The sequence below is a fragment of the Ceratotherium simum genome, chromosome 16, assembly GCF_057802395.1.
Source record: "Ceratotherium simum simum isolate JZ-2026a chromosome 16, ASM5780239v1, whole genome shotgun sequence".
In the NCBI taxonomy this organism is placed as follows: domain Eukaryota; kingdom Metazoa; phylum Chordata; class Mammalia; order Perissodactyla; family Rhinocerotidae; genus Ceratotherium; species Ceratotherium simum.
This window is the reverse complement of record NC_141915.1, coordinates 25,087,168-25,110,947: the sequence shown is the minus strand read 5'-3', so window position 1 is coordinate 25,110,947 and position 23,780 is coordinate 25,087,168. Positions and strand designations below refer to the sequence as shown.

Genomic DNA, 23,780 nt, shown 5'->3' with positions numbered 1-23,780 from the left:
CCGCGCGCCCCGGGAGGAGCGGCGAGCCCCCGTCACGTGAGCTGGGGGGCCCGCAGGTGCAATTCTACTTCTGGGGCTGGTGGGGCGGTCTCGGGCCCGGCTGCGGGGAGCTGATTCATTCTCTGGCTAGGCCCTGGAGGGCCCAAGTGGCAGTCGAGCGGCAAGGCGTCGTCGTTCCTCCGTTTGGAAAACCATCATCTTGGTTAGTGGAAAAGAATAGATTGAGTCCTGTTTTTTAAACTGGATGGTGGGTAGGCAGGCGTTCTTTTATTGTTACTCTTTACACATGAAGAATAGATGGATCCTGAATGCCTCTTGGATAGCTTCACAGGGCCCATTAGTGATCAGCTCTCTCCACTTTTTCTCTGAAATTGGGCAGCTTCGTTTTGGTACCCATCCCCCAAACTGAAGGTATTTAAAATTTTAGTAAACCAATAGACCCAATCCACGTATAAAACCTCTAGGGTGCACAACTCTTGTGTTTCGTTCTGATATCGTGCCACCCAGTAATCCATTTTTCCTGTACTTGCAAGCAGGGGCAAAGCAGTGGTGTTTGGAAAGCAGTTCATAATTACTCTGAACCTATCTGGGTATATATTTACTGTGTTTTTTTCCTAATCAAACTACTGTCAGTAAAATAACATAAAAGTTGAATGTAAACTTTTTCAAGTCCTCAAGTAGAGTTTGCTTACTAGCAAGTAATGGATTAATTATAATTAGCTTTATCTTTCACTCTTGCCTCAGGGCTTTTACAGGGAAACAATGTGTAATAATTGTTATTTATTGGGCACAAATCACTGGTCAGGAACTTTACTGTGTTTTTTCAAATCCTCGTGTTCCTAAGAGTTACTATTGGCATTTTACCAACTAGAAGACCAAGGTTAAAAGAAGTAATTTGCCCAAGTCATTCAGCTGCAAAGCAGCAGGGCCAGAATTCAAACCCAGGTGTTTGACTTCAAAGTCCTTGCTGATTTCACTAGAGCCAGCTATTCAGTTATCATGTGTTCTTTTTCATAATTGTCTACTAATTTCATTCCTCCCTTTCTTTGGGTGAAGCCGAAATTTGTGTAGCAGATAGTTCCAACTGATATAAAGGCACTAAATTCACTATGAATCTGTTGACAAACCAAGTTGATACAGGTTTATGTAGCCACTTTTATTTAAGGATGGTTGGTTACACAGGGGAAGATATGAAATAAGAGGAAATAAAGTCAAATGAAGGGAGTATATCAAGGATCACAGAAGATATGATCTCTGTTTCTGCCTGGAATACTTTGTTCTCTTTTGCCAATTGATTCCTAGCAAGACTGAGCTCAAGATGTCAGCCCTCCATGACGCCTCCAGTCTGGGTGAGATGCCCTTCTGTGATGCTTCAGCCTTGTGGCCTTATGTCTGACACAGCATTTGCCACACTATTTGTTCCTTTACTGTAAGGGCAGGGACTGTGTTATCAAGCCCTGTATTCCTAACCAAATATACAGTGATTGTTTAAGGAAAATTTCTTGTGAATTTACGACGTGTCAGGCACAGTGCTAGGTACTTCTCCTCTTGAGACATGGTTGGTATTACCCCCAATTTCATAATTGAAAAAGCCAAAGCTCTGAGAAATTAAAGAACTTATTCAGTCTTACAGCTGGCAAATGGGTGGCACCAGTACATCTTCCTCCAGAATATATATTTAATCAAGGATCTGTTTGCAAGAACAGGGCCGGCTCCGTGGCTTAGCGGTTAAGTGCGTGCGCTCTGATGCTGGCGTCTAGTACAGCAACTAGAAGGATGTGAACCTATGACATACAACTATCTACTGGGGCTTTGGGGGGAAAAAACTGAATAAATAAAATCTTTAAAAAAAAAAAAAAAAGAACAAACAAAATCATGTGCTTGCATGTTTTGCATCTTGTAGCAATAGGTCCCCATTTACATAAATTCTCAAGATGAACAATTTTTATCCCATCTAAAATATTTAAATTGGAGTCTACCTGTCCTGACTCTAGAATAAAAGGCTGAGAATAAAGGAAATAAATAAGTTTAATTTAAATGATGTTGAGAAAAGGTTATCTATATTACAGTATTGTGGTAGTATTGATAATAACATTCATGTCAGCTATCATTCTAAGTTCCTTACATGTATGAAGTCGATTTTTTATTTCACTGTACAAAACTAGCAACAGAAAAATCTAACAGTGAACAGTCTCCACCAGTGTATAATCATAATCCTTTACCTTTGGCAGAGACCTGCTTACTAAATGGATGAAGGGCCATAAAGCCTCAGGAAAGGTAAGCTGTAAGAGAATAGAGCCAGAGGTGTATCAAGTAATAGGAACATTCTTCCTTATCGGGATAAAACGTTTATCAGTTTTCAAGCATCGTCATCTTGAATGGAAAAAGACAGGAAAGGCATGGTTAAAGGATGGAAAATGAAGAAAGGGAGAGAATGATTATGAGCTACCTTAGCAATGAGGTCTAAAGATATTTCATAGACCAAAGAATTTAAAATCCTAGGGAATTTGAATAACCAGCCACAGAAGAGGCATCTCTTTATTGTGGCTCATACCACAAAAGACCATCAGCAAATTAAGAAATGGTAAAATAGAGTGCAGTAGGTTTCTTCTTGGAAGACAGCATGTGCTGCTGCTTGTCCATCCAAAATAAAAAGGGGGGTGGGGTGGGAAGGGAAATTCAATCTCAAAGCTTTACTTTGAAATTTGGTTCCAGATGCCTCTCCACAGCATACATCTCACCTTCCTTCACACTTGAAGGAAAAAATCCTTAAGAGTTCACCACATTTGGGTGTTGTTATTTTTAGCATAAGCTTTTGTTCTTCTATAAGAAGTATCTCTCTGGATTCAAACCACAGAACTGTCCATGAATGTTATTTCCATTGTATAATCATTTAAAAGTCACCTACAAATTGTAATTTGACATGATACACTTGGTAGTTTAGAATCATTTTTCACCAGTCCCATGTTCTTGCAGCTGATGTCAAATGTTTGGTACACGTGATTATAATAAGACTTGAAGTATTCCATGAAAACAACATTCACACTGGGACCATAAAATTATATTTCTGTATAGTCTTTTAAAAAGTCTGTTTTTTTTGCGGGGGGGGCGGGGGCGGCCCGGTGGCACAAGCAGTTAAGTGCACGTGCTCCGCTGCGGCGGCCTGGGGTTCGCCGGTTCAGATCCTGGGCACGCACCGATGCACCGCTTGTCAGGCCATGCTGTGGCGGCGTCCCATATAAAGTGGAGGAAGATGGGCATGGATGTTAGCCCAGGGCCAGTCTTCCTCAGCAAAAAGAGGAGGATTGGCAGATGTTAGCTCAGGGCTGATCTTCCTCAAAAAAAAAAAAAAGTCTGTTTTTAACTTTTGTCTTCAGGAGATACTTTCTTCTTGCTGTTCTGACCAGTGACCTTTTTCCTGTGACAAGGAAAGGAAGGGAAGTTAAATCAGAAATTCTAGTTATATGTACTTTGCAAAACTCTACCAGTTCAATAAATATTTACTGAAACCTATTGTACTGTCAAGTACAGGAGGATGCACTAGGAACACAAAGATGCATTAGACACAGTCTCTGCCCTACAGAAAACCACAATCACCTAAGCGAGGCAGAAAAGTCACAACAAACTACACTACAACATGCTATGAAAGACAGATTCTGATCCCAACCTCATAACAACTGTTCACATTAAGTGCTAGATAACTGTTATAAGTGCTTTATATGTATCAACTTGGATCATCTTCCTGACTTATGAAGAAGACTCTATTATTATTCTCATTTTACAGATGAAGAAAATGAGGCAGAGTGGCTGAGTAACTTGCTGATCCTCACACACTGGTAATAAATGTTAAACATGAACCCCAACTGTCTGATTTTAGAATCTGGTGAATAGTGAATGCCATGAATTAAGTAATAACACAGGAAAAGGAAAAAAGTTTTGAGAAAATAATCAATGTTTGCATACTATAGTATAGTAATACAGAGTTCTTAGATGCATATTAACTCAATCATCAACCAACCCTGAGTGGCAGAGTTGGTATTATTTACATAATTATTTCCATTATATATTAGGGGGAAAAAAGCTTAGAGAGATGAAGTGACTTGTCTGAAGTCACAAAGGCAAAGTAGGGATTAGAGGCAGTTCTTCTGGCTCCAAATCCAGTTTTTCCCACTACTACACCACGTTGAGTTTGTGGTGCCTGAAGTGAGGTCCACTAGGCAACAGGATTCAGATTTATAGCTCAGTCGAGAAGCTGAGGCTGAAATAAACTTAAGAATTATCAGCATAAAGGTATGAGCTGGGGCTACAAGTGTGCGTTGAATCATTAAAAGAACATCCTAATGGAGAGGGGGGCTAGAGTCAGATCAAGTGTTGTTTGTATGCTAAGAAGTATGGCCTTTAAATGTGAAGAAAATAGAGAGAGAATCAAAGCATCTTAAGCAGAGAGCTTATGTGACAAGATTTATACCAAGTGTCCTCAAAATCTTAATGCAGCTTTAAGTTTTAATAACCTCAGAAGTATAAATGCTACAAACTTACAAAAATCAACATTTAAAGTGTAATTGTTTAAAATATTGATGTTTCTTATTAAAATTTAACATAGCTACCATCTTATGCTCTAATTGACTTTTGCCCTTTGTAAAAACTCATCAGCTGCTGCTCAGTGCCTGAAAGGATTGCATTTGTAATCCTAGCTTTAAGATTACCCAAAGAACGAGGTTCTGATGCATGTACAACAGTTGGGATACAGCCCACCATAAGAAAGTCTACTGAGACAGATCAGGTGACCAAGGTGGCCACCACCTTCTCTACCAAGCCACTAGTCTAAGCGTCACCCAGCGACTGTTGCCACAAAAAATTAGAATAAAAAACTTCTATTTTATGTAAAAACTTTTCTCTAATTTTTTTCAGGTATACTAATTTCCTTTCCCTAACTTCAGGAAAGGGGTCCCATTTTATAGTCATTCGTGTACCTTACTACCATCAAGTACGTGGCATGATGATAGGTAGGAAAATGTAAGAAAATGCCTACATTTTATATATATTGACTGGTACTGGTAGAATTTGAAGAGTGTCATTTTCCTTAAATAGTGAGAAGCACAGTACTGTTCAGAATATTTTAACCTACCCCTATCAAAACATGTAGCTTCCTAGCAGTACTGGGAGAAAAAGGTAGTCCTGTGAAAAAATCTACACTTTAAAGTCCTCAGAGAACTCAGTTAAACCACTACAAATTTACCCAAGTAATACTTTTTAGAGCTGTTACAATGTGCTTCAGAATAAGCCTAAGATTACACTGAAATCCTGCCCAGAATATGGAGCACAAGGAAGACTCCATCAACGTGAGTCACTAATCCTCACTATTGGCCTCAGTAGTATGTCCTGATGCAGGCTGTGTGGAGACAGTGGGCAGTGCAATTCTAACTCACACTGAACTGAAATCATATTTTCAAATGGAAAAAAACAGATCATTAATATACAGATACAGAAAAATTCCAAGATCAAATCATCCAAGACCCCAAATCATAGGCGACCGAGGATATACTGCTTTTATTACATTCTATAATGGACTGTAGATCTATCAATTCTACTTCTAAAAATGTATCCTCAGGAAAAATAATGCTTACTGTAACTATATGATGGAGTCAAACAGCAACTTTTCTCACCACATACTTACCGTTTATCCTTAGCTTTTTCTAAGAAATATTTTGGAGTTGTACTAATACTCTCCCTTTCCAATGGCTTCTTAATCATCTTTTTCTTTTGTTTGCTGCAAGTTACAAAGTAAGAGGAATGAATTAAATTAAGTGCAACTTAATTTAAAAGCTAAAGCTAAAACCAGTTTTGATTCTTGACCACAAAATTCATTTTTTATCCACTTACAGGTTTACAATGATACTGTATCCACTTTAATATACTAGATTACCTAATAGCATTTAGAGGAGTAACCCAAAGGATGATAAATTCAATCAATTTTTTTAAAAAGGCACTGATTATGATTAAAGTATGTCCAATGTCAACCTTATATCCTATGCCAACAAGCATCAGAGTTTGATTTTGGCCAATTAACTGCTTTTTACCAATTTTATTAACTAAAATTCTAAGCATATTTCACTCACGTTGAATAATTTTTTAAAAATCTGAATACTTAAAATTTCAAGATGAAAAAACTGGCAATGAAAGAACATACAGTATTCAACAAATATTTAAAAGGAAAGTTTTTATCTTGAAATCTTCTATAAGTAAAATTGTTAGAACTATAACGTGTAAGAGTATGAAAGCAGGAATGTATATGCAAAGAGAGAGAGAGAGAGAAGCTCCAGGTAAATTCAAGATTGTACCTTAGTAGTTTTTGGAAGCCTTTTATGTATTCTGGTACAGGACATCCGGCCTGCTGTATAACATTGGCAACGCTGAAAAAGATACCCATAAACATAAATTTGTATCTTATCAAACTGATGTTTATGTACTTAAACCCTCTGCACAATACAAGAGGAACTAAAATTACACAAACAAGAAAGTAATCCAGTAAAGTGTTCTGATATATTATCAATTATCTCCAGATATAATCCCATTGGATTACTGAGAGAACTATGCCCTGGAGTGAAATTGATGCATTGTTGAATAATTTTAGATAGCAGCTATTTCTACACATTTATCAAGCCCTAAAAAGCTACTAAGCCCAATCTTGGATGATACACTGACTGAAACAGAGTGAAACTTAAATTTATTAAATGATAGTGCCTACCATGGGCTTGGCATTGTCTTAAGCTTTTCATGTACAGTAACTTATTCAATCCTCACAACAACCTTTTGTAGTAGATACTCTCGTTATCCCCACTTCCCAGAAGGAAAACTGAGAAGCATAGTTATGCGGATATGGGGGTCATCAGATTCACATGCTTGTAGTTGCTAAGGAGACCCTGGGTGAAGCTAGGCTGTTGGAATATACTCCCCCACACATGCACATGTGAAAGTCTGCTCAAAGCAAAACCAAGGCTGACAGAGCCAAGGCACAGAGGCACAAATCCAAAACTTCCCCAAAACTGATAAAGAGATCAAAGTATAAACTGCCTTGGGCTATAACTCAATTTCATTTGTTAGAAATGTGAAGCACTATCAGTTATCATCAGACTAAAATTACTGTAGGCAGCCCAAATGCAGGAAATTCAGCTTCTATATTAAAATCTATGATGATGGGTTACTTTAAGACCAGAGATTCTAATTTTATTTATTTATTTATTTTCCCCCCAAAGCCCCAGTAGATAGTTGTATGTCATAGCTGCACGTCCTAGTTGCTGTATGTGGGATGCGGCCTCAGCATGGCTAGAGAAGTGGCCCGTGGATGCACACCCGGGATCCGAACCCGGGCTGCCAGCATCGGAGCGCACGCACTTAACCACTAGGCCACGGGGCCGGCCCCTTTTTTTTAATTTTATTTATTTATTTAAAGACCAGAGATTCTAAAAGTATATCACATGTCACCCAATCTTCAAAGGGCTGGCTACAGCTGAATAATATTGGAGTGTATTACTAAAATAGTTTTTCCTGGGACTGAATATAAAACTCCACCTGCCCCTAAGAGTAATGGGAAGGATGCACCATGGCAAGAGATAATTTTGACTGGGCTGAAGAGATCAGGGGTTAACTTGAAACAATTCACTAATCCAAAAACCTTACTATTACATTGTGAGTAATATCAACTGATGGCTATGGGAGAATCCTGTGAGTCTGAAACTTAATGAACATTCCATTATGAATATTTCCAAATTCTAATAATGGAAGGGCAAAAACAAGACCCTTTGATCATTTTTCCTTTTCTCGTGGCTAAAATTTGGTTGACTAATACCATAACAGAATTTGGGACACATTCTATAATTATCTGTGAAGTGTGTATACACAGAAGAATAATGAAGCAATCTTGCCAACTTAATACTAAGTTATTTTTCCTAATTTACCTTCTTAATAATGGTTTATCATCTTCAGTGAAAAATGTAATAGCTTTTCCTTTATGCCCTGCTCTTCCAGTTCGACCTAAGAGAAATCAGACCATTAAAAAAACACTTTTTTCCAGAAAGGAAACGTCAAGATTCACATATAAATGTCACTGGATTTTCACAGCACTAAAGAATGAGTATTGTTGAAGGAACAGCAGAGGTCCTAACATAGGTGTGTGGGGTTCCGGGGGTGGGGTATGGTGGGAGGAGAGACAACTCACCTATCCTGTGGATATATTCCACTGAGCTGGTTGGAAAGTCATAGTTGATCACCAAGTTCACACCTTTAAAATCAATCCCTCTGGCTAGCAAGGCTGTGCAAATGAGAACCCAGATTTTTCCTGCTCTGAAGCTGTGGACTGTGTTATCTCTCTGGTTAAGAAAACATACATTAAATGTCTTAGCACCACTCTAGGAATGGAAAACAAGTACTACATAAATTGAATGCCATTATTTTTGAAAGTATACATTTGACTTTACCTGTTGCTGTGTTCTGTCTGCATGAATAACGTCCACATTAATACCTTCATAGATGAGCTCATGAAAAAGTTCTTTAGCCCTTTCAATGGACTGAACAAAAACTAGAACAGGTGGATTGAAACCCTAAAAGAAGGCAAAAATCAGCATACATAACCCATAATTAAGAATACAATCACAGTATTTCATATGATTTTAGTTCATAAGAGAACCCAATTCAACTTAGTGTACTTTTCATTGCCAAATGTCTTGGGCCAGGCGTCTAAATCTGCCCCCATCTTCCTCACCATCCACTATCTACTCAACTTGAACTGTAATTTCCATCTTGCTAATTCCAATAATCTTGTCTAATTAATCGCCTTTCACCTTTCTACAGTGATGGATGCCCACTCCTTAAAGCAATCATCTCGTGGCTTCTATGCCTGAGAACTTTTTTCATTCTGCTAAAATGTAATAACTATCTTTTAATTCGTTGTTTATCCTAATTGTGGGTATTCCCCCAAAGCTTAGTCTTTGGTTCTCAGTTCTCTCAATATAATCTTTATCATAGTAAGTTAAATAAAATCTCAGTTATCAACTACCAGCTCTAAGCAGAGGATTTTTACATTTTTATCATTAAACCCCACCTCTCTCTCAAACCAGGTTTCTATATTTTCAACTATCCATATTAGGGCTTAATCTTTTTATTTTGGTTTGCACATCCCTTTCAGAATCTAATGAAAGCTATGAAGCTTTCTAATAGGCAACCACTCATTCACACAAAATCTAACATATAATTTCAGAGGGTTCACAGACCTCCTAAAGCTCATACATGGCTAAAAATCCCTGGTGTATAATCTCATGTGAGTATCTGTGAAAACCTTAAATTTCCTAGTGCCAAATGATACACTTAAGAATATTAACAAAACTAACACATATAGCACTTATTATGTGCCAAGCACTGTTGTAAATACTATATTTGTATTAACTCATACTAAAACAACTATGAGATAGATATTATTATTCCCCTTTTACAGATGAGGAAGCTGTGAAACTGGTTAATTTGCCTAACGCTAGAATTCCAATCTAGGTAGTCTGGCTCCAAAGTTCATGATCTTAACCACTTCTGTAGTCACCAGGTACTTGCAAGCACCTTTCCCTTTCATCCTCCAATTATTCTTAATGCTCCACCACTAAGGCTATCACTCTCATTTATTTCCTCCTCATCTCTAACCAGCCTAATTTAACAGCCTGCTAATTGGTTCCCTTACTTTCAGTCTCTTTCCATTACAATCCATCTTACATATCACCATTTAACTAGTTTTCCTTAAAAATTACATGGCTACATTCTTCAAAAATGTCCAGTGGTTTCTCTCAACCTAACCCCAACTTTCCTGTCCAACCTGATCTTCTTTAATTCTCACCATAAACTCTATGCCTTAGAGAAGTAACTTCTTCATTAGTCTCCAAACACATTGTGTTCACATCCACCTCTTAGACTTTACTCCGGCTGCTCCTCCAGGCATCAATACTGTCCCTCTCTTCCTTTTTATCCCACAAATCCTTCAAGGCCCAGATTAGATTTCCTCTGTAAGGCTTTCCCCAACCAACTGAACACACCCTGATGGCCCCATTATGACTATAAGAATGCTTAAGAAAAACACTCTGTAGCCTTTTATAGCACTTTATCACAAACTATCTTATACAAGTATATTTATATTATTCCCTAAAAAAGACTAAATTCCAGGGGCAGGGCTTCAGATTTATATTTCTTTTATTACCTCCCACCCTGACTCCTCATAGTGAACTTTTTAACTATAGCTTCTATTCAATACTTACTGAAGGGATATAAAAACAGAAAACCCCACTCAGTGTCCTACTCATTCTACAATGTCCCAATTCTATAAGAAACCAGCAGAGGGATGAGGGGATAAAGGAGGCAGATATACATGTAGATATGGAAAAAGGAGGCTTTCAGGGCATCAGGTCTTTTCCTAGCCTAGCCTGACCTGGGAACATGAAACTTACCATATTCTAAGACGTGAGCCTCCTCCCTTGGGACAACAGTTGGCCCAATGTGCTTCTTAAGAATTTACCACTGGCTTACTAAATATGATACAGGAATAGTGCTCAGCCTCCCACCAGTAATATAAGGCTTGGTGAACTCTATCAAAATTCAAGAATGTAGTCCAAGTATACCTTTTTAACAAGTTCTCTCATGGCCAGAAGTTTTCCAGTCTCAGACCCAACAAAGAGAAGCTCTTGTTCTACAGTCTCCACTGCAGAATTCCTGAAAAGAAAACATACCTTAGAGTTTGCAAGAACCAATTTTTGCTTTTCCTCCCTGATTTCTAAATAAATAAAAAATATACACATAACTCCAATAGAATCAACTTTTCCATTGTTAATATAAGTACTTATTTATATTTTAACTTGAAGACAAAGTTATTTTTAAATGTTTTACTCTAATTATAAAAATGTTATCTGAAGAAAATTTGAAAAATATTAAAAAATGTAAATAAAATAAACTGCCCATAATTTTACCATTTTAGAATAACCTTTGACATTTTGTTGTATTCTAGTCATAAATTTTCATGTATCTAATTATTTATTTATAAAAAAATTTCTAAAAGTAAAATTATTGGATAAAATAATGAGAACATTTTTAAGGTTGCTATTATATATGGCTGAACTTTTGTCTTAATGATTAGGAAAGGTTTATTTATAGACAGACACTTGGGGGTGAGGTATCTTAAGGCTTTCTTAACACTCGGTAAGATGCTGCAATACATTATACTATGTCATAAATATTTTTTCCATTCTTTTGTCTGCCTTTATAATTATACTTATGGTGAATTTGTTCTATTTTCTTTTTATACACAGAGTTTAAGTTTTAAAGTAGACAGGGTATTCTTTACTATTCCATTTGGCTTCTTTTTTACTTAACATGGTATTATTACAAGCACTTTTTTATATAGTTATAGACTTCATACTTATCATTTCATGGGTTGCATAATAGTCTATCAAGTGGGAATATTATAATTTCCTAAACCTTTTTTCTATTGAGCATTCACTTAGCATAAAATGCTACCCAAAATATTTTTTTAAAGGAATTACAAATCAAGTGGCTCAGTAACATCAGCTTCTTCCTCTGTGTTTCTATTTGTTAAGCCATCAAAGAAACTAAATCCTCTGGGTAGCGGGGCTCATGTCATACTTTGTGGATGAGAAAAATCAACTAAAAGCATGATGATAGGAATACTAATATGACAATATGAGAATCTCCCTTTGGATTATTCTAAAATAGAAAATCTTTACTCAATCTTGACTTTATTTATTTATTTTTTAATTTTATTTATTTATTTTTCCCCCAAAGCTCCAGTAGATAGTTGTATGTCATAGCTGCACATCCTTCTAGTTGCTGTATGTGGGACGAGGCCTCAGCATGGCCGGAGAAGCAGTGTGTTGGTGCGCGCCCGGGATCCGAACCCAGGCCGCCAGCAGCAGAGCGCGAGCACTTAACCGCTAAGCCACGGGGCCGGCCCCTCAATCTTGACTTTAAAGAATACGTTTCTTTCAGTAAAACTTTCCGTTATTAACCTCAGGCCAAACAACCTATCTCCTTGAGTCTAAAACAAATGACTTTCATTAAAAAAAAAATCAGTGAAATAATATGGAAGAATAATTACCTTGCTCCAATGGATACAGTAATGACATTGTCCAGGTTGAGTTTGCACCACTGCTCAACATCATAAGCAAAAGTTGCACTGAACATAGCTCTTCTGACCTTGTGGGACGTGCAGGCCAGGAAAATGGAAGCCAGCTGGTCTCTGAACCCAGTTTTGCCATCTTCAAACAGTTTGTCTGATTCATCTACTACCAGCCATTCAACACTAAGAAAGAACAAAACAACTTGTAGGTACTGAACTGGAAGATCCAAGATACTTCATTAACCTATGGGGACATATGAAGAAGTCAAACAATGGTGCTACCTCTCAAATCCACATATCACACCAGAAAAAGGTACAAAAAAAATAAACAGGAAAAAAGGGAAAAACAAGATAAACATAAATTAACATTCTATTCCATTAGCCTCAAAGATATGAGGTTCCATTAGCAACAGCAGAGCTTCACATAAACCTTATAAACTTCATAACCATTGCTGAAAGATGCAAAAAAGTCTAGGGGAATTCTGTGCTAACTGCTTATCAGAATCTGTAACTTTCTTCCAGACTAGATAGTTATTTTTCTATGAGTTTAATGAAAACCATTATTCTCAGGATCAACACTAATTGAAAGTTGGCAGATAGCAAGCTTCAACAGGCAATAATACAAGCAATTGAGAATAAAATATAATCAACTAAATGAAAATACACATAAAAGACATTAAAATATTATCTGTACCTTGTTAAGTCTATTCCTGGAGGATCTTGCTTTAATAAATAGATTAGTCGATTTGGAGTAGTCACAAGAATATCTATACGAAAAACAAATGGTACAAATTACAAAAACAAGACTCATCCCTCTTAAACTAGGGAATTAAGCCTCCTGAATTTCAGTTAATAACCTGAAGTGGGGAGAGGAGGGGGAGATTATACTTGCTATACTCACTACACTAACAGCACAAAAGTTCTTTCTTATTAGTAAGCTAATATACATATTCTTTAATCCATCATAGCACAAACTACTATATCCTTACTCTCCTTTTATTATATCTGATCTGCCTTCTCAGCTTCTAAGAGGCAAGAACTAATCCAATAGTTTGATTTTCAAATATATTTTTTTGTTTTTCAGGAAAATCCTTTCTTTAAATGCAATTTTATTCAGAAGCTCAAGATAAGAGACAGGTAAAAGCAGATTCTCTGGCTGATATAAAGGTAGGGATGTAAGCAATTCTTATCTGCTGAGTATTTCCATGGCAGATTAAAAATCAATAGTATCAAGCAGGGTTTCTCAGCCTCAGCACTACTGACATTTTGGTCCAGATAACTCTTTGTTGTATGGGGCATTGTAGGATGTTTAACAGCATCCCTGCCTCGCCTCTACTCACTACATATTAGTAGCACCCCTCCCAAGTTGTGACAACTTAAAATGTGTCCAAGTATTGCCAAATGTCCCTGGGGTGGAGGGTGAGGTGGGGGTTGGGGGCAAAACTGCCTCTGGTTGAGAACCACTGGTATATATTTATATAACTACTGGGTGGGAGTGGGGAGATCTCTTTTAGCTTCTCTAAAAATCAAACCAATTATATGCATGACTGTGCTTTATGAACTCTTAGGTGGCAACTAGGATATCTGTAATTTCCAAATCCCTCACATGCTCTTACATGAATCCCTTACCAAACTTCTTAGATGATTTAGGTCCAAATTTCTTGGCTGCCACTGCTGCTTTGTGGATCATGTGTATCCTGAATCCTGTTCTCTCAGAGATTTTTACTAACTCTCGATGAATCTAAAATGGAAAATGATAAAAACATTAGCTGCTGAGATACTTGGATAAGACATATAGTCTCATTTACATTATTAACAAAATAAATCTATTACCAACCTATAAATATCTGAAATTAAACCCATGATAATCTGTAGACTTCAATGCTTAATAATATTCAGTAGTTTCTTCAGGTCTAGTGAACTAGTTCCAAGAGATAAAACCAAAACTCTTCCAATCTGTTAAATATTGTTTTTAGAATACAGTACTAATATAGAACTATTTCATAGTTGGCATGTATTTTTATTAAGTACATTGAGAGGGTAGAGCAGACCCTGTATAGTTTTACTTTCTCAAAAATGAGATGAGGTTTCATTTATCTAGATGAGAAAAATACGTTTTAGAGATGGACCATATATTACAGTTGCTTTTCAACTTTAAGGATCTTAGAGCACTTACCAAAGAAATTTAGAAAATTATAGAAAGACTTAAAAGACTTGCCCATATACAGTAAGATACAGAGCAATGTGCTCTCTACGGAATACCTGAACATGACAAAAGACATGGGCCTTACTCTTTTTGAAAGCTTTTTATTATCCTCAAATAAGAAATGACTGACACAAACACATCCTCATTCAAAGCTACAAGTCATACCTGGCTGGCAAGTTCTCGTGTTGGTGATATAATCAGGGCTCTAAAGCCTTTATTTGCGGGCTGTTTCAGCTGCATTAAAATGGGAATGCTAAAAGCCAAAGTCTTTCCAGATCCAGTAGGAGCAGAAGCCAGAAGTTCTCGACCCTAAAAATAGTGTATATTAAGAACAAGGAAAAGTACATAAACTTTTCAGAGCCTGGTCAAATGATGCTACCAGCCACAGAAATAACAAACAAAATTATACATAATAAATCCAATCATTCATGTTCCCATCGCTTTTCTAACTTCTCCCATATTTGCTTTTCTAACATCATCCATCCCTGTTACCACCACCACAACGGAGTTTCTGAGCATTGCCACCAAAGTCCACTTGAACTGGGTCAAGAATATGGATAACTAAAATCCAAAGATAATTCAAAATTTCAATTATTTAAATTTTTCTTTCCCACTAAACTCTTTTATCAAAGCAAAATTAAAAAATCAACTTTTATCCTGATTATCTGTACTGCTCAATCCCTAGGGAAGGTTTTAATAAATACTAGAATGGCTGAAAATAAGAAATAAAAAGTGGTGATAACCTGAGTGACAGAGTAACTGATAGCTGATAATCTTCAAAAAGTCACTGAGAGGGGCCGGCCCCGTGGCGTAGTGGTTAAGTGCATGCGCTCCGCTCCTGGCGGCCCGGGTTCAGATCCCGGGAGCACACTGACGCACCAGTTGTCAAGCCATGCTGTGGCGGTGTCCCATATAAAGTGGAGGAGGATGGGCACGGATGTTAGCCCAGGGCCAGCCTTCCTCAGCAAAATGAGGAGGATTGGCATGGATGTTAGCTCAGGGCTAATCTTCCTCACCAAAAAAAAAAAAAAAAAAAAAAGTCACTGAGATTTTTAAAGCTTTAAAGTAAAGTCATGACAGAAACTATCTTAAAATTAAAAGCAAATTTACTATAATGTGAGACAATAATATTATTCAAATGTATCCTCATTTCAGTTCCCAAAGAAAATGAAAAGGAGTAGTATGGATGAAAAGGTAACTCATATCCTTTGGCTACCAGAACTGAAGGCCATCTTGGTTATGTGGGGGGAAGAAGTCAGCTCTCATTGCTACCAAAAGAAATCTCAAAAAAAACTCAATTTCCAAAAATCTAAGTTAACTCACACCTCTATCAACAGGTAGATAAAAAAACTGTGACATTCACACAACAGAACACTACTCAGTAACAAACTACTGCTATATGCAACATGGACGAATCTCGAGAACAGTATGCAGAGTAAAAGAAACCAAAAATAAAAGAATAAATAATGAATGATTCCACTTATATGACATTCTAGAAGAGGGAAAACTAGTACATGGCAATAGAAACCAGAACAGTGGTTACCTCTGGGCAGGGGTGGAGTGAGGACTGAATAGAAAGGGCACAAGAGAATTTTCTGGGACGATGGAAATGTTACCCATCTTCACTGAGGTGATGGTTACATAGGGTATGCATTGTTGAAACTCACTAAACTGTGCACTTAAAATCTATACATTTTATTATATATAAAGTATACTTCAATAATAAAAAATATTGGGGAAAAAACAAGTCGTGTACAAGAATTCTGTATTTCTGAAATAGTTCCTTGGAATTATAAACTAAATCATAGATGAATAAACAGAACATAGTCCATGTCCTCAGAGGGTTTACACTCTAGTAAAATGGAAAAGATAAAAGTAATTAAGTGCAAATACACGCTTTAGACAAATGTTGCAAGAAAAAGAACACACTAAATACCATAGAGAATTGGGTGGCAGGGGAAAGAGTGCTGGTAAAGGAAAAAGATTACATCTTGCTGTAGTGATTAAGCCAAGTTTTATGGAGGCACAGGCATTTGAGATGGACCTTAAAAGCAAGAGAAGGATTTCAACAGAAGGAGATAAGGTAGAAAGGAAGATTTCAAAGAAAGAGAATGAGCAAACACACACAGGAAGGAATGCTGGAGGCATTCTAGACCTTCACACTCACATGAAGCATAACTGGAATGGCTTGCATTTGGATTGGCGTAGGCGTCTGGAAGCCTGCATCTAGAATGTTCTGAAGCAGTTGAGAATTGATTTTATATTCCTGGTCAAGTTGCTGAAATGTAGCAATTGGGTCAGGAAGATCAGTTCCTTGGACGTGAATTTTGTGTTTATTCCGGAAAAAGTTTATCTGAAAAGTGAAATAAAGGGGTCACCATGGATATGGTCAAATACATTGTCAGATATTGTCAAGCAACAGTAACAGTTTCTAGGATAAGCCTTGGTAGCATATGAAACTTTTTGGTTAAATTCCAAGCACTAAAATATACAGATATTAGCTACATCTCATGCCCTTTCACAGACAGACCTTCATTACAATGAAACCTATCTATCCACATTTTCTTCATATTAATGTGTCAATGCCATGAATAACGTGTTATTCATATTAATGGACTACTGTCATAGTCATAACTTATAATCGTAAATAAACTTCTAGAAGCCAGGCATTGAATCCATCTAATTTCTTTATATGGCACTTAGCACACAAGTGCCAATGCCTTTTGATGATTTATCCTAAACTCTACTTATTAAGTCTGAGTGCCAAAAGCAGAGTCAAGTGGTAGTGACTTGGTTTGTTTTCTCATTCTCTCATCCAGAGACAGCCAAATTCTGGATTCTGGGTTACTGAAGTGAGTTGAACAATACTCTCCATATGCAACCTGGCAGGTGTGCAGCAGACATGACAATGGTGTATCTGTTGTTTCTTCTGTATTCTACTCTCCCTAGTCCCAAATTATAAAATAGGTTTCTTAAGAATTCTAACACAAATCCCTGTCAGAAGAAGTCCTTCTAAATCAGTGAGCTTAACATAGAGGAGAAAGGGGGCCAATTTTACATTTATCAAAAGGGGATCAGAGGGGCTGGCCAGGTGGCGTAGTGGTCAAGTTCGTGCACTCTGCTACGGCGGCCCGGTGTTTGCACATTCGGATCCAGGGCGCAGACCTACACACCACTTATCAAGCCATGCTGTGGCAGGCATCCCATATAAAGTAGAGGAAGATGGGCACGGATGTTAGCCCAGGGCCAATCTTACTCAGCAAAAAGAGGACTGGCAACGGATGTTAGCTCAGGACTAATCTTCCTCACTAAAAAAAAGGCGGGGGGGTATAAGAAATTTAAAAAATTTAATTCTAAACACATTATCGTCTTGAAACTTGAATAGGTCAAGAATTATGTAGTATATAGTATATATACTATAAGAGTATATATATATATATATAAATTCTTGACCTGTTCAAGTTTCAAGATACTTTTAAGAATTTTAAACTTTAAAATTTTCAGCCATAGCACAAATAGCTACTTTGCTTTAAGTTTTATTACAGTAAAATCTAAACTAATGTCATTAATCTTCTATCTTAACAAAACCATATTCACTTTTACCAAAAGAATAACCCAAGGACAGTGAAAAAGTCACTGGGTCAGAAAAGCAACTAGGGCTAAGACATTTTTCTAACCTTTTCTTTTCTGAGCTGCTCCAACTTTCCTGAAGTTAGTTTATTTTCTCTTTTGATTTTTTTATCTTCAATCTTTGCTTCCACTGATGATATCCACTGTATAGTAGAACCTTCTTCTTGAGAAGTAACTTCTAAAATATATTTTTAAAAAATTAAAAGATTTGAAGTATAACATTATTGGGTGTAGCAAACAAGCCATACTTTCACAACAAACAAAAGAAAAAGTACTAGCTGATGCAACTAGATAAAAGAAACTAATAGGAGGTATACAAATTGGAAGAGAGGCAAGTTCTGTGTTGGTAAAATCAGAGCTCTGAAGCTCCTTCTCTTTTGTTAGTTATTTCAGCTGTGTAATATGTAGATGAGTGTATACTTGAAAACAACAAGGGATTGATGGAAAAACTACTTAAATAAGAGATTTCAATGAGGCAGCCAGCTTTTCTATATTCAAACAACACCAGCTAGAAAATAAATATTATGAAAGAAAAGATTTCACTTGTAATAGCAATGAACACAACACAATATTTAAGGACTACTCAATATTATACAGATAGCATTTCTCACTAAATCTATAAATAATATTAGTTCAATGAAAAGTAATGATAGGATTGTTTGGGTAATTGGACTAGCTGACTTTGAAGTTAATGTGGGAAAATAAATATGTAGAATAACTTAAAAAATTCTAAGAAGAGTAATGAGCAAAGACTACTTCTGGAATTTCTTTTTAATTCTTTTTCAACTTCACTGAGGCAAAACTGACATACAATAAATTGCATATATTTAAAGTATACAACTTGAGGAGTTTTGACATATATATTTATACTGTTAAACCATCACCACATTCAAGGTTATTTCCATCACCTCCCCAAATTTCCTTGTGGCCCCTTGTAATGCATCGCTTGCTCCATTCCTGGGCAACTACCTATCTCCTTTCAGTCACTGTAGATTAATTTGCTTTTTTTGGAATTTTATATAAATGGAATCATGTAGTATATACTAAAATTAGTCTGGCTTCTTTCACTCAGAATAGTTATTTTGAGATTCACCCATGTTGGAGCATGTATCAATAGTTCTTAACTTTTTGTTTCTAGGTAATATTCCATTGTATGAATATACAATGTTTATCCTCGGTTATCCTTGACCTATTGAAGGACATTTGAGTCATTTCCAGTTTTTGGCTATAACAAATAAAGCCTCTAAGAACACTTGTGTACAAGTCTTTGTGAGGACATGGGTTTTCCTTTCTCTTGGGTAAATTCTACACGAGGAATAGGCAGGTCACATGCTAGGTGCATGTTTAACTTTTTTAAAAAAGTCCTTTGTCAATTTCTACCAAAAAAAAATCTACTAGAATTTTAATTGGGATTGCATTGATTCTACAGATCCCTTTAGGGAGAAAATATTCAGTTGCCCAATCAACAAACATGGTATGCCACAGCACTCTACCAGATTTTATAACATATTATAAGGCCACAGTAATTAAAACAAGCTGGTACTGGTATAGGAATACAGAAATATAAACCAATGAAATAGAACAGAGCCCAAAGATAGACCCAAATATATAGGGGAAGTAAGTTTACAATAAAAGTTGCATTTAAATCCAATAGGGAAAAGATGAATTATCAATATATTAGGACAATAAGCTAGCTATCAGGCAAAAAATTAAATTAGTCCCCTAGTCACTCCTTATACCAAATAAAATCCCAAAAGGTCAAATATTTCAAGATAACAAAATGAAACTAAAAATAAAAAAAATAGGAGAATTTTTTAAAAAATAAGCTTAATGCTTAGAAGGCAAAAACAAAAACAAAACAAAAAACCCATAAAGGAAAAGATAAACTTAACACATAAAATGGCAAAAATAAAAAAAGTGACATGAAAAAATAGAAAACAGTTTTGTAAACATAATATGCTAGACATAGAGCTAATTTCCTTAATATATATGAGGTCTAATAAATTAAGAAGAAACAGATTACAATCTAATAGAAAAAAGGTGCAAAATACATGAGGAGACAAATTTACAGAAAAAGAAAACTCGCATACATTGCTGGTGGGAATCACAAAGTAGAATGACTTTTTTTTTTTTTTTTTGTGAGGAGGACCAGCCCTGAGCTAACATCCAATGCCAATCCTCCTCCTTTTTTGCTGAGGAAGACTGGCCTTGGGCTAACATCTGTGCCCATCTTCCTCCACTTTATGTGGGACGCCACCACAGCATGGCTTAACAAGCAGTGCATTGGGGCACACCCGGGATCCGAACTGGCGAACCCCGGGCCTCCACAGCGGAGCACGCGCACCCAACTGCTTGCGCCACCGGGCTGGCCCCTGACTTTTTTTTTTAAATAAGATTATGCTCCCTTTTATGAGACAGTTGGTATTAATAGACCCAAATTGTTACTAATTCACAAGATCTTGAATTTTCCAATTAAACTATATATGTCTGTACACATTTGTTGCTAAATGGTTATAGCACATATCTGTGTGTTTCTGGTTGCCCAACATTTGAATCCTTTTCCTAAGTGTGTGGCAGGTCTTTTTTTACTAATCTTGGTGGAAGGCTTTATCAAAAACTTCTTTGCAGCCAGGGAAGTAAAATCATTTTTATAGCAACAGTGTAACAGCAAAAGTATGGAAACAAAGTAAATGTCCATGACACAGGAACTTGTCAAATTAATTATGGAACATCCCTACGATGTATAATGGGATACTATGCTATGATTTAATGAAAGAAGCAGTGGACTTCCTACCGACACAATGTTTCTGATGGACAATTCCAAAATACCTCAATTTAAAGTAAATCCATTTGTTAACTCTGAAATTCCAGTCCTAAGAATTTACCAGACAGATATACTCACACATACCCAAAAAGATAAGTAGAATGACACAGGAATTTGTTAAATCAGTTATGGAATGTACAGTGGGATGCTATGCTGTGTTAAAATGAACAAGGCAGTGCACTTCCTACTGATTCCAAACAATCTCCAAGATATATTGTTTTTTTAAAAAGTAGGAAGAGTAGGGAAGGTTCAGAAAAGAAAAGCATATTGAGTATGCTATCATTCATGTTTTTTAAGAGAGGTATAAATACATATGAATAGACTATCCCTACAAAAATACATAAGAAATTGATTAGCAGCAGTTGTCTCTGGAGAAATAGGGGACTAGAGATAAAAGAGCGGGAGGAAAATTTACTTTTCACCATTGTATAACTTTTTAAAACTGTTTATGAGCATTTACTTTATTAAAAGTAAACGGCTAGGAAACTTATAATAGATATAACAAAGAAAAAGATAAATACCCTTGTAGTATAGAAAAAAACCCTGTGAAAAACAGGCAGAGTAAGAACAGACAATTCACAAAAGTTGAAAGGTAAATATTCAGTAAAGTATATGAAAAGATGCTCAACCTCACCAGTTATCAAGAAAATATAAATTTAAAAAATAGTTTCATTCATTAGATTGGCAAAAAACTTAAGACCAATAGTATCCAGCATTGACATGAGTGTGGGAAGTCATTCTGCAGTATCTGTTCATAGAAAGAAGTGTTCATACCCTTTCAGCCAGTGATTCCACTTTGGGGATGCTAATTACAGAAATAACAGCACCCATACAAAAGGATATATGTACAAGTATCTTTATTGTAGCAATATTTGTAAAGGCAAATACCTGGAAACAACTCGAATGCCATCACCTGATGAATGACTGTATAGCGTCTGATTTGTAACCATAAGTTAGTATTATTTTTGTAATTGAAAAGAAATTAAATGAGAAAAGACAGAAATCAAGCACTAACCTGAAGTCACTTTCTTCCTCTTGTTCTTGTTCTGCTCCCTCTTCCTTTCAGTTAGGCTTTCTTTTTTCTCTTCATCCTGGAGCTCCTGATGAGTTCTTGATGCTCCACACTCACCTGGCACAGACTTGTTTCCAAAAAAGTCCAGTCCCTGCAGCACCTCCGAAGAATCAAAGTCATATTTCCTTTTTCCTACCTAAAACCCCAAAAAATTTTAAATGAAATCCACTGGCAGATTGGCATTGCTTTCACCCAAGCAGTATTGGCAGTAAGAACATGGGTCCAGTGACTCCCGTCTTGTTTACATTTTCACCAAATATTTGCTGAGCTGACAAGTGTGTTCCGGCAAATGGAATCCAAGATGACACCTTTTCTGACCTTGTAACGGTAATAAAAATCATCATAATAGCAGCTAACACTTACATATGCTTATCAGAGTCACATTTATATGCTGTCAGGCAGATTTCTAAGCATGTTTATATATACAAAATTACTTCATCCTTCAACAACCCTACGAAGTATACAGCAATATTACAGATGAGAAAATCGAGGCATTAGGAGGTCAAGTAACTCGACCAAGGTCTCAAAACTAGTAACTGGCAGACCCAGGATTTGGACCCGAATAATCTGGCTACAGAGTTCAAACTCTTGACAACTACACTATACTGCCAGTCGGAGAAAGAAGAAACACAGTGTCGCACACACACACACAAAAGTTCCTCAATATCAAAGTTGACATTCAAGATTTTCCATAACTGGACAGCAACCAACTTCTCCCGATTTATCACGCACCCACTCCCTGTAAGAGCCCCCATTTCTAAATCGCTTTTCTCATTGGTTACTTAACACGCCATGGGGTTGAGGGAATAAAAGGAACCATGCCCACTAAAGCTATATCCGTGCCAAGCCAAACCTGTGACCATAGTGAAAGCATCTGTTCTTTCCTTTTTGGGTTGATTCTGTTTTCGATATTACTTTCCACCAGTTTCGGAGAAAAAGTTACTTTTGAAAAAAGGATTCCAACTGTGTTTTCAATAAACTGCCCAACTCAATCTACAAAAGGATGGCGAAAGAGTCCATTCAGAAGGCGGGACTTGACGGGTAGGTCTGCGAGTAAGCCGAACGCAGGAGGGAAAATGCCCCACAGCCAGGCCACGGGGTCCCCAAGTGCCGGCTCTCCCTGCAACCAGTTCATTCTCGGGCGACGGCCCCTTCTTACTTACTAAGGCTTCTGTCTCCCTGCGCACAGTACCTGGAATCTGGCTGCGTCCGCCGAAAAGCGTCTCACGTCGAATTTGGCCCCCGCGCCAAGCCGGCGAAACAAATCGTGAGCATCCATCTTTGCCCAGAAAGCCCCGCGGTCCCACAGCGCCTGCGCAGAGGACTTCCTCTCCCAGAAGGTCTTGGGCTAGGCCGTGGGCGGAAGTGGGGGCGGAGCCTGGCGCCTGTAACAGCCCGAGGCTCGTTTATCGTCGTTTAGTCCGTCATTATTTATTTGTTCTTTGAGAAAGTATTTATGAAGATGCTATTATGCCGGGCACTGTTCTAGACTATTATGGATGCTTTGGTGAACAACACCCCAAGATTACTTACCTTAGGAAAATTACATTTTAGTAAGGACAGAGATGTTGTTAACTAAATAAGCGAGATAATTTCCAAAAGTGAAAAGTGCTATGAAACAAATAAAACAGTGTAATTGATAGAGAAAGAGAGGGGGAGCTGCTTTTAGGTAGATTAGTCAGGTTCATTCTGAAGTGATGTTTGAGCTAAGAGGAGGCAGCCTTTCCCAGATCTGGGGAACAGCATTCCAGATAGAGGAAACAATGCCTGAAGAAGGGAAAAGGTTTGGAACATTGAGGAAATAGAAAGAAGGCCAGGGTGACTGGAGGCCAAGTGGCAGTGAGGAAGTGTGGTACAGATAAAGTTGGAGGGACAAATAGAAACC

General features: G+C 37.1%; 1 protein-coding gene and 1 long non-coding RNA gene across 2 annotated transcripts; one reads left to right on the top strand and one right to left on the bottom strand.

Moving 5' to 3' along the window:
• The first annotated feature begins 30 nt into the window (after positions 1-30).
• On the top strand, positions 31-4,390 carry LOC147914961 (uncharacterized). Its single transcript, XR_015554685.1, has 3 exons — positions 31-202; positions 2,232-2,277; positions 3,785-4,390. It is a non-coding gene; the product is annotated as an uncharacterized LOC147914961 (long non-coding RNA).
• Positions 2,011-23,196, bottom strand: DDX52 (DExD-box helicase 52). The gene is made up of 15 exons (XM_004434841.3): positions 23,088-23,196; positions 21,839-22,031; positions 18,047-18,177; positions 16,537-16,722; positions 14,535-14,678; positions 13,793-13,904; positions 12,858-12,930; positions 12,143-12,346; positions 10,653-10,743; positions 8,478-8,600; positions 8,219-8,369; positions 7,959-8,034; positions 6,342-6,413; positions 5,678-5,770; positions 2,011-3,418 (listed from the first exon to the last, which is right to left on the bottom strand). Exons 1-15 carry the CDS (start codon positions 23,172-23,174, stop codon positions 3,361-3,363), a joined length of 1,794 nt encoding a protein of 597 aa, XP_004434898.1. The 5' UTR covers positions 23,175-23,196; the 3' UTR covers positions 2,011-3,360.
• Between the last annotated feature and the right edge of the window lie 584 nt (positions 23,197-23,780).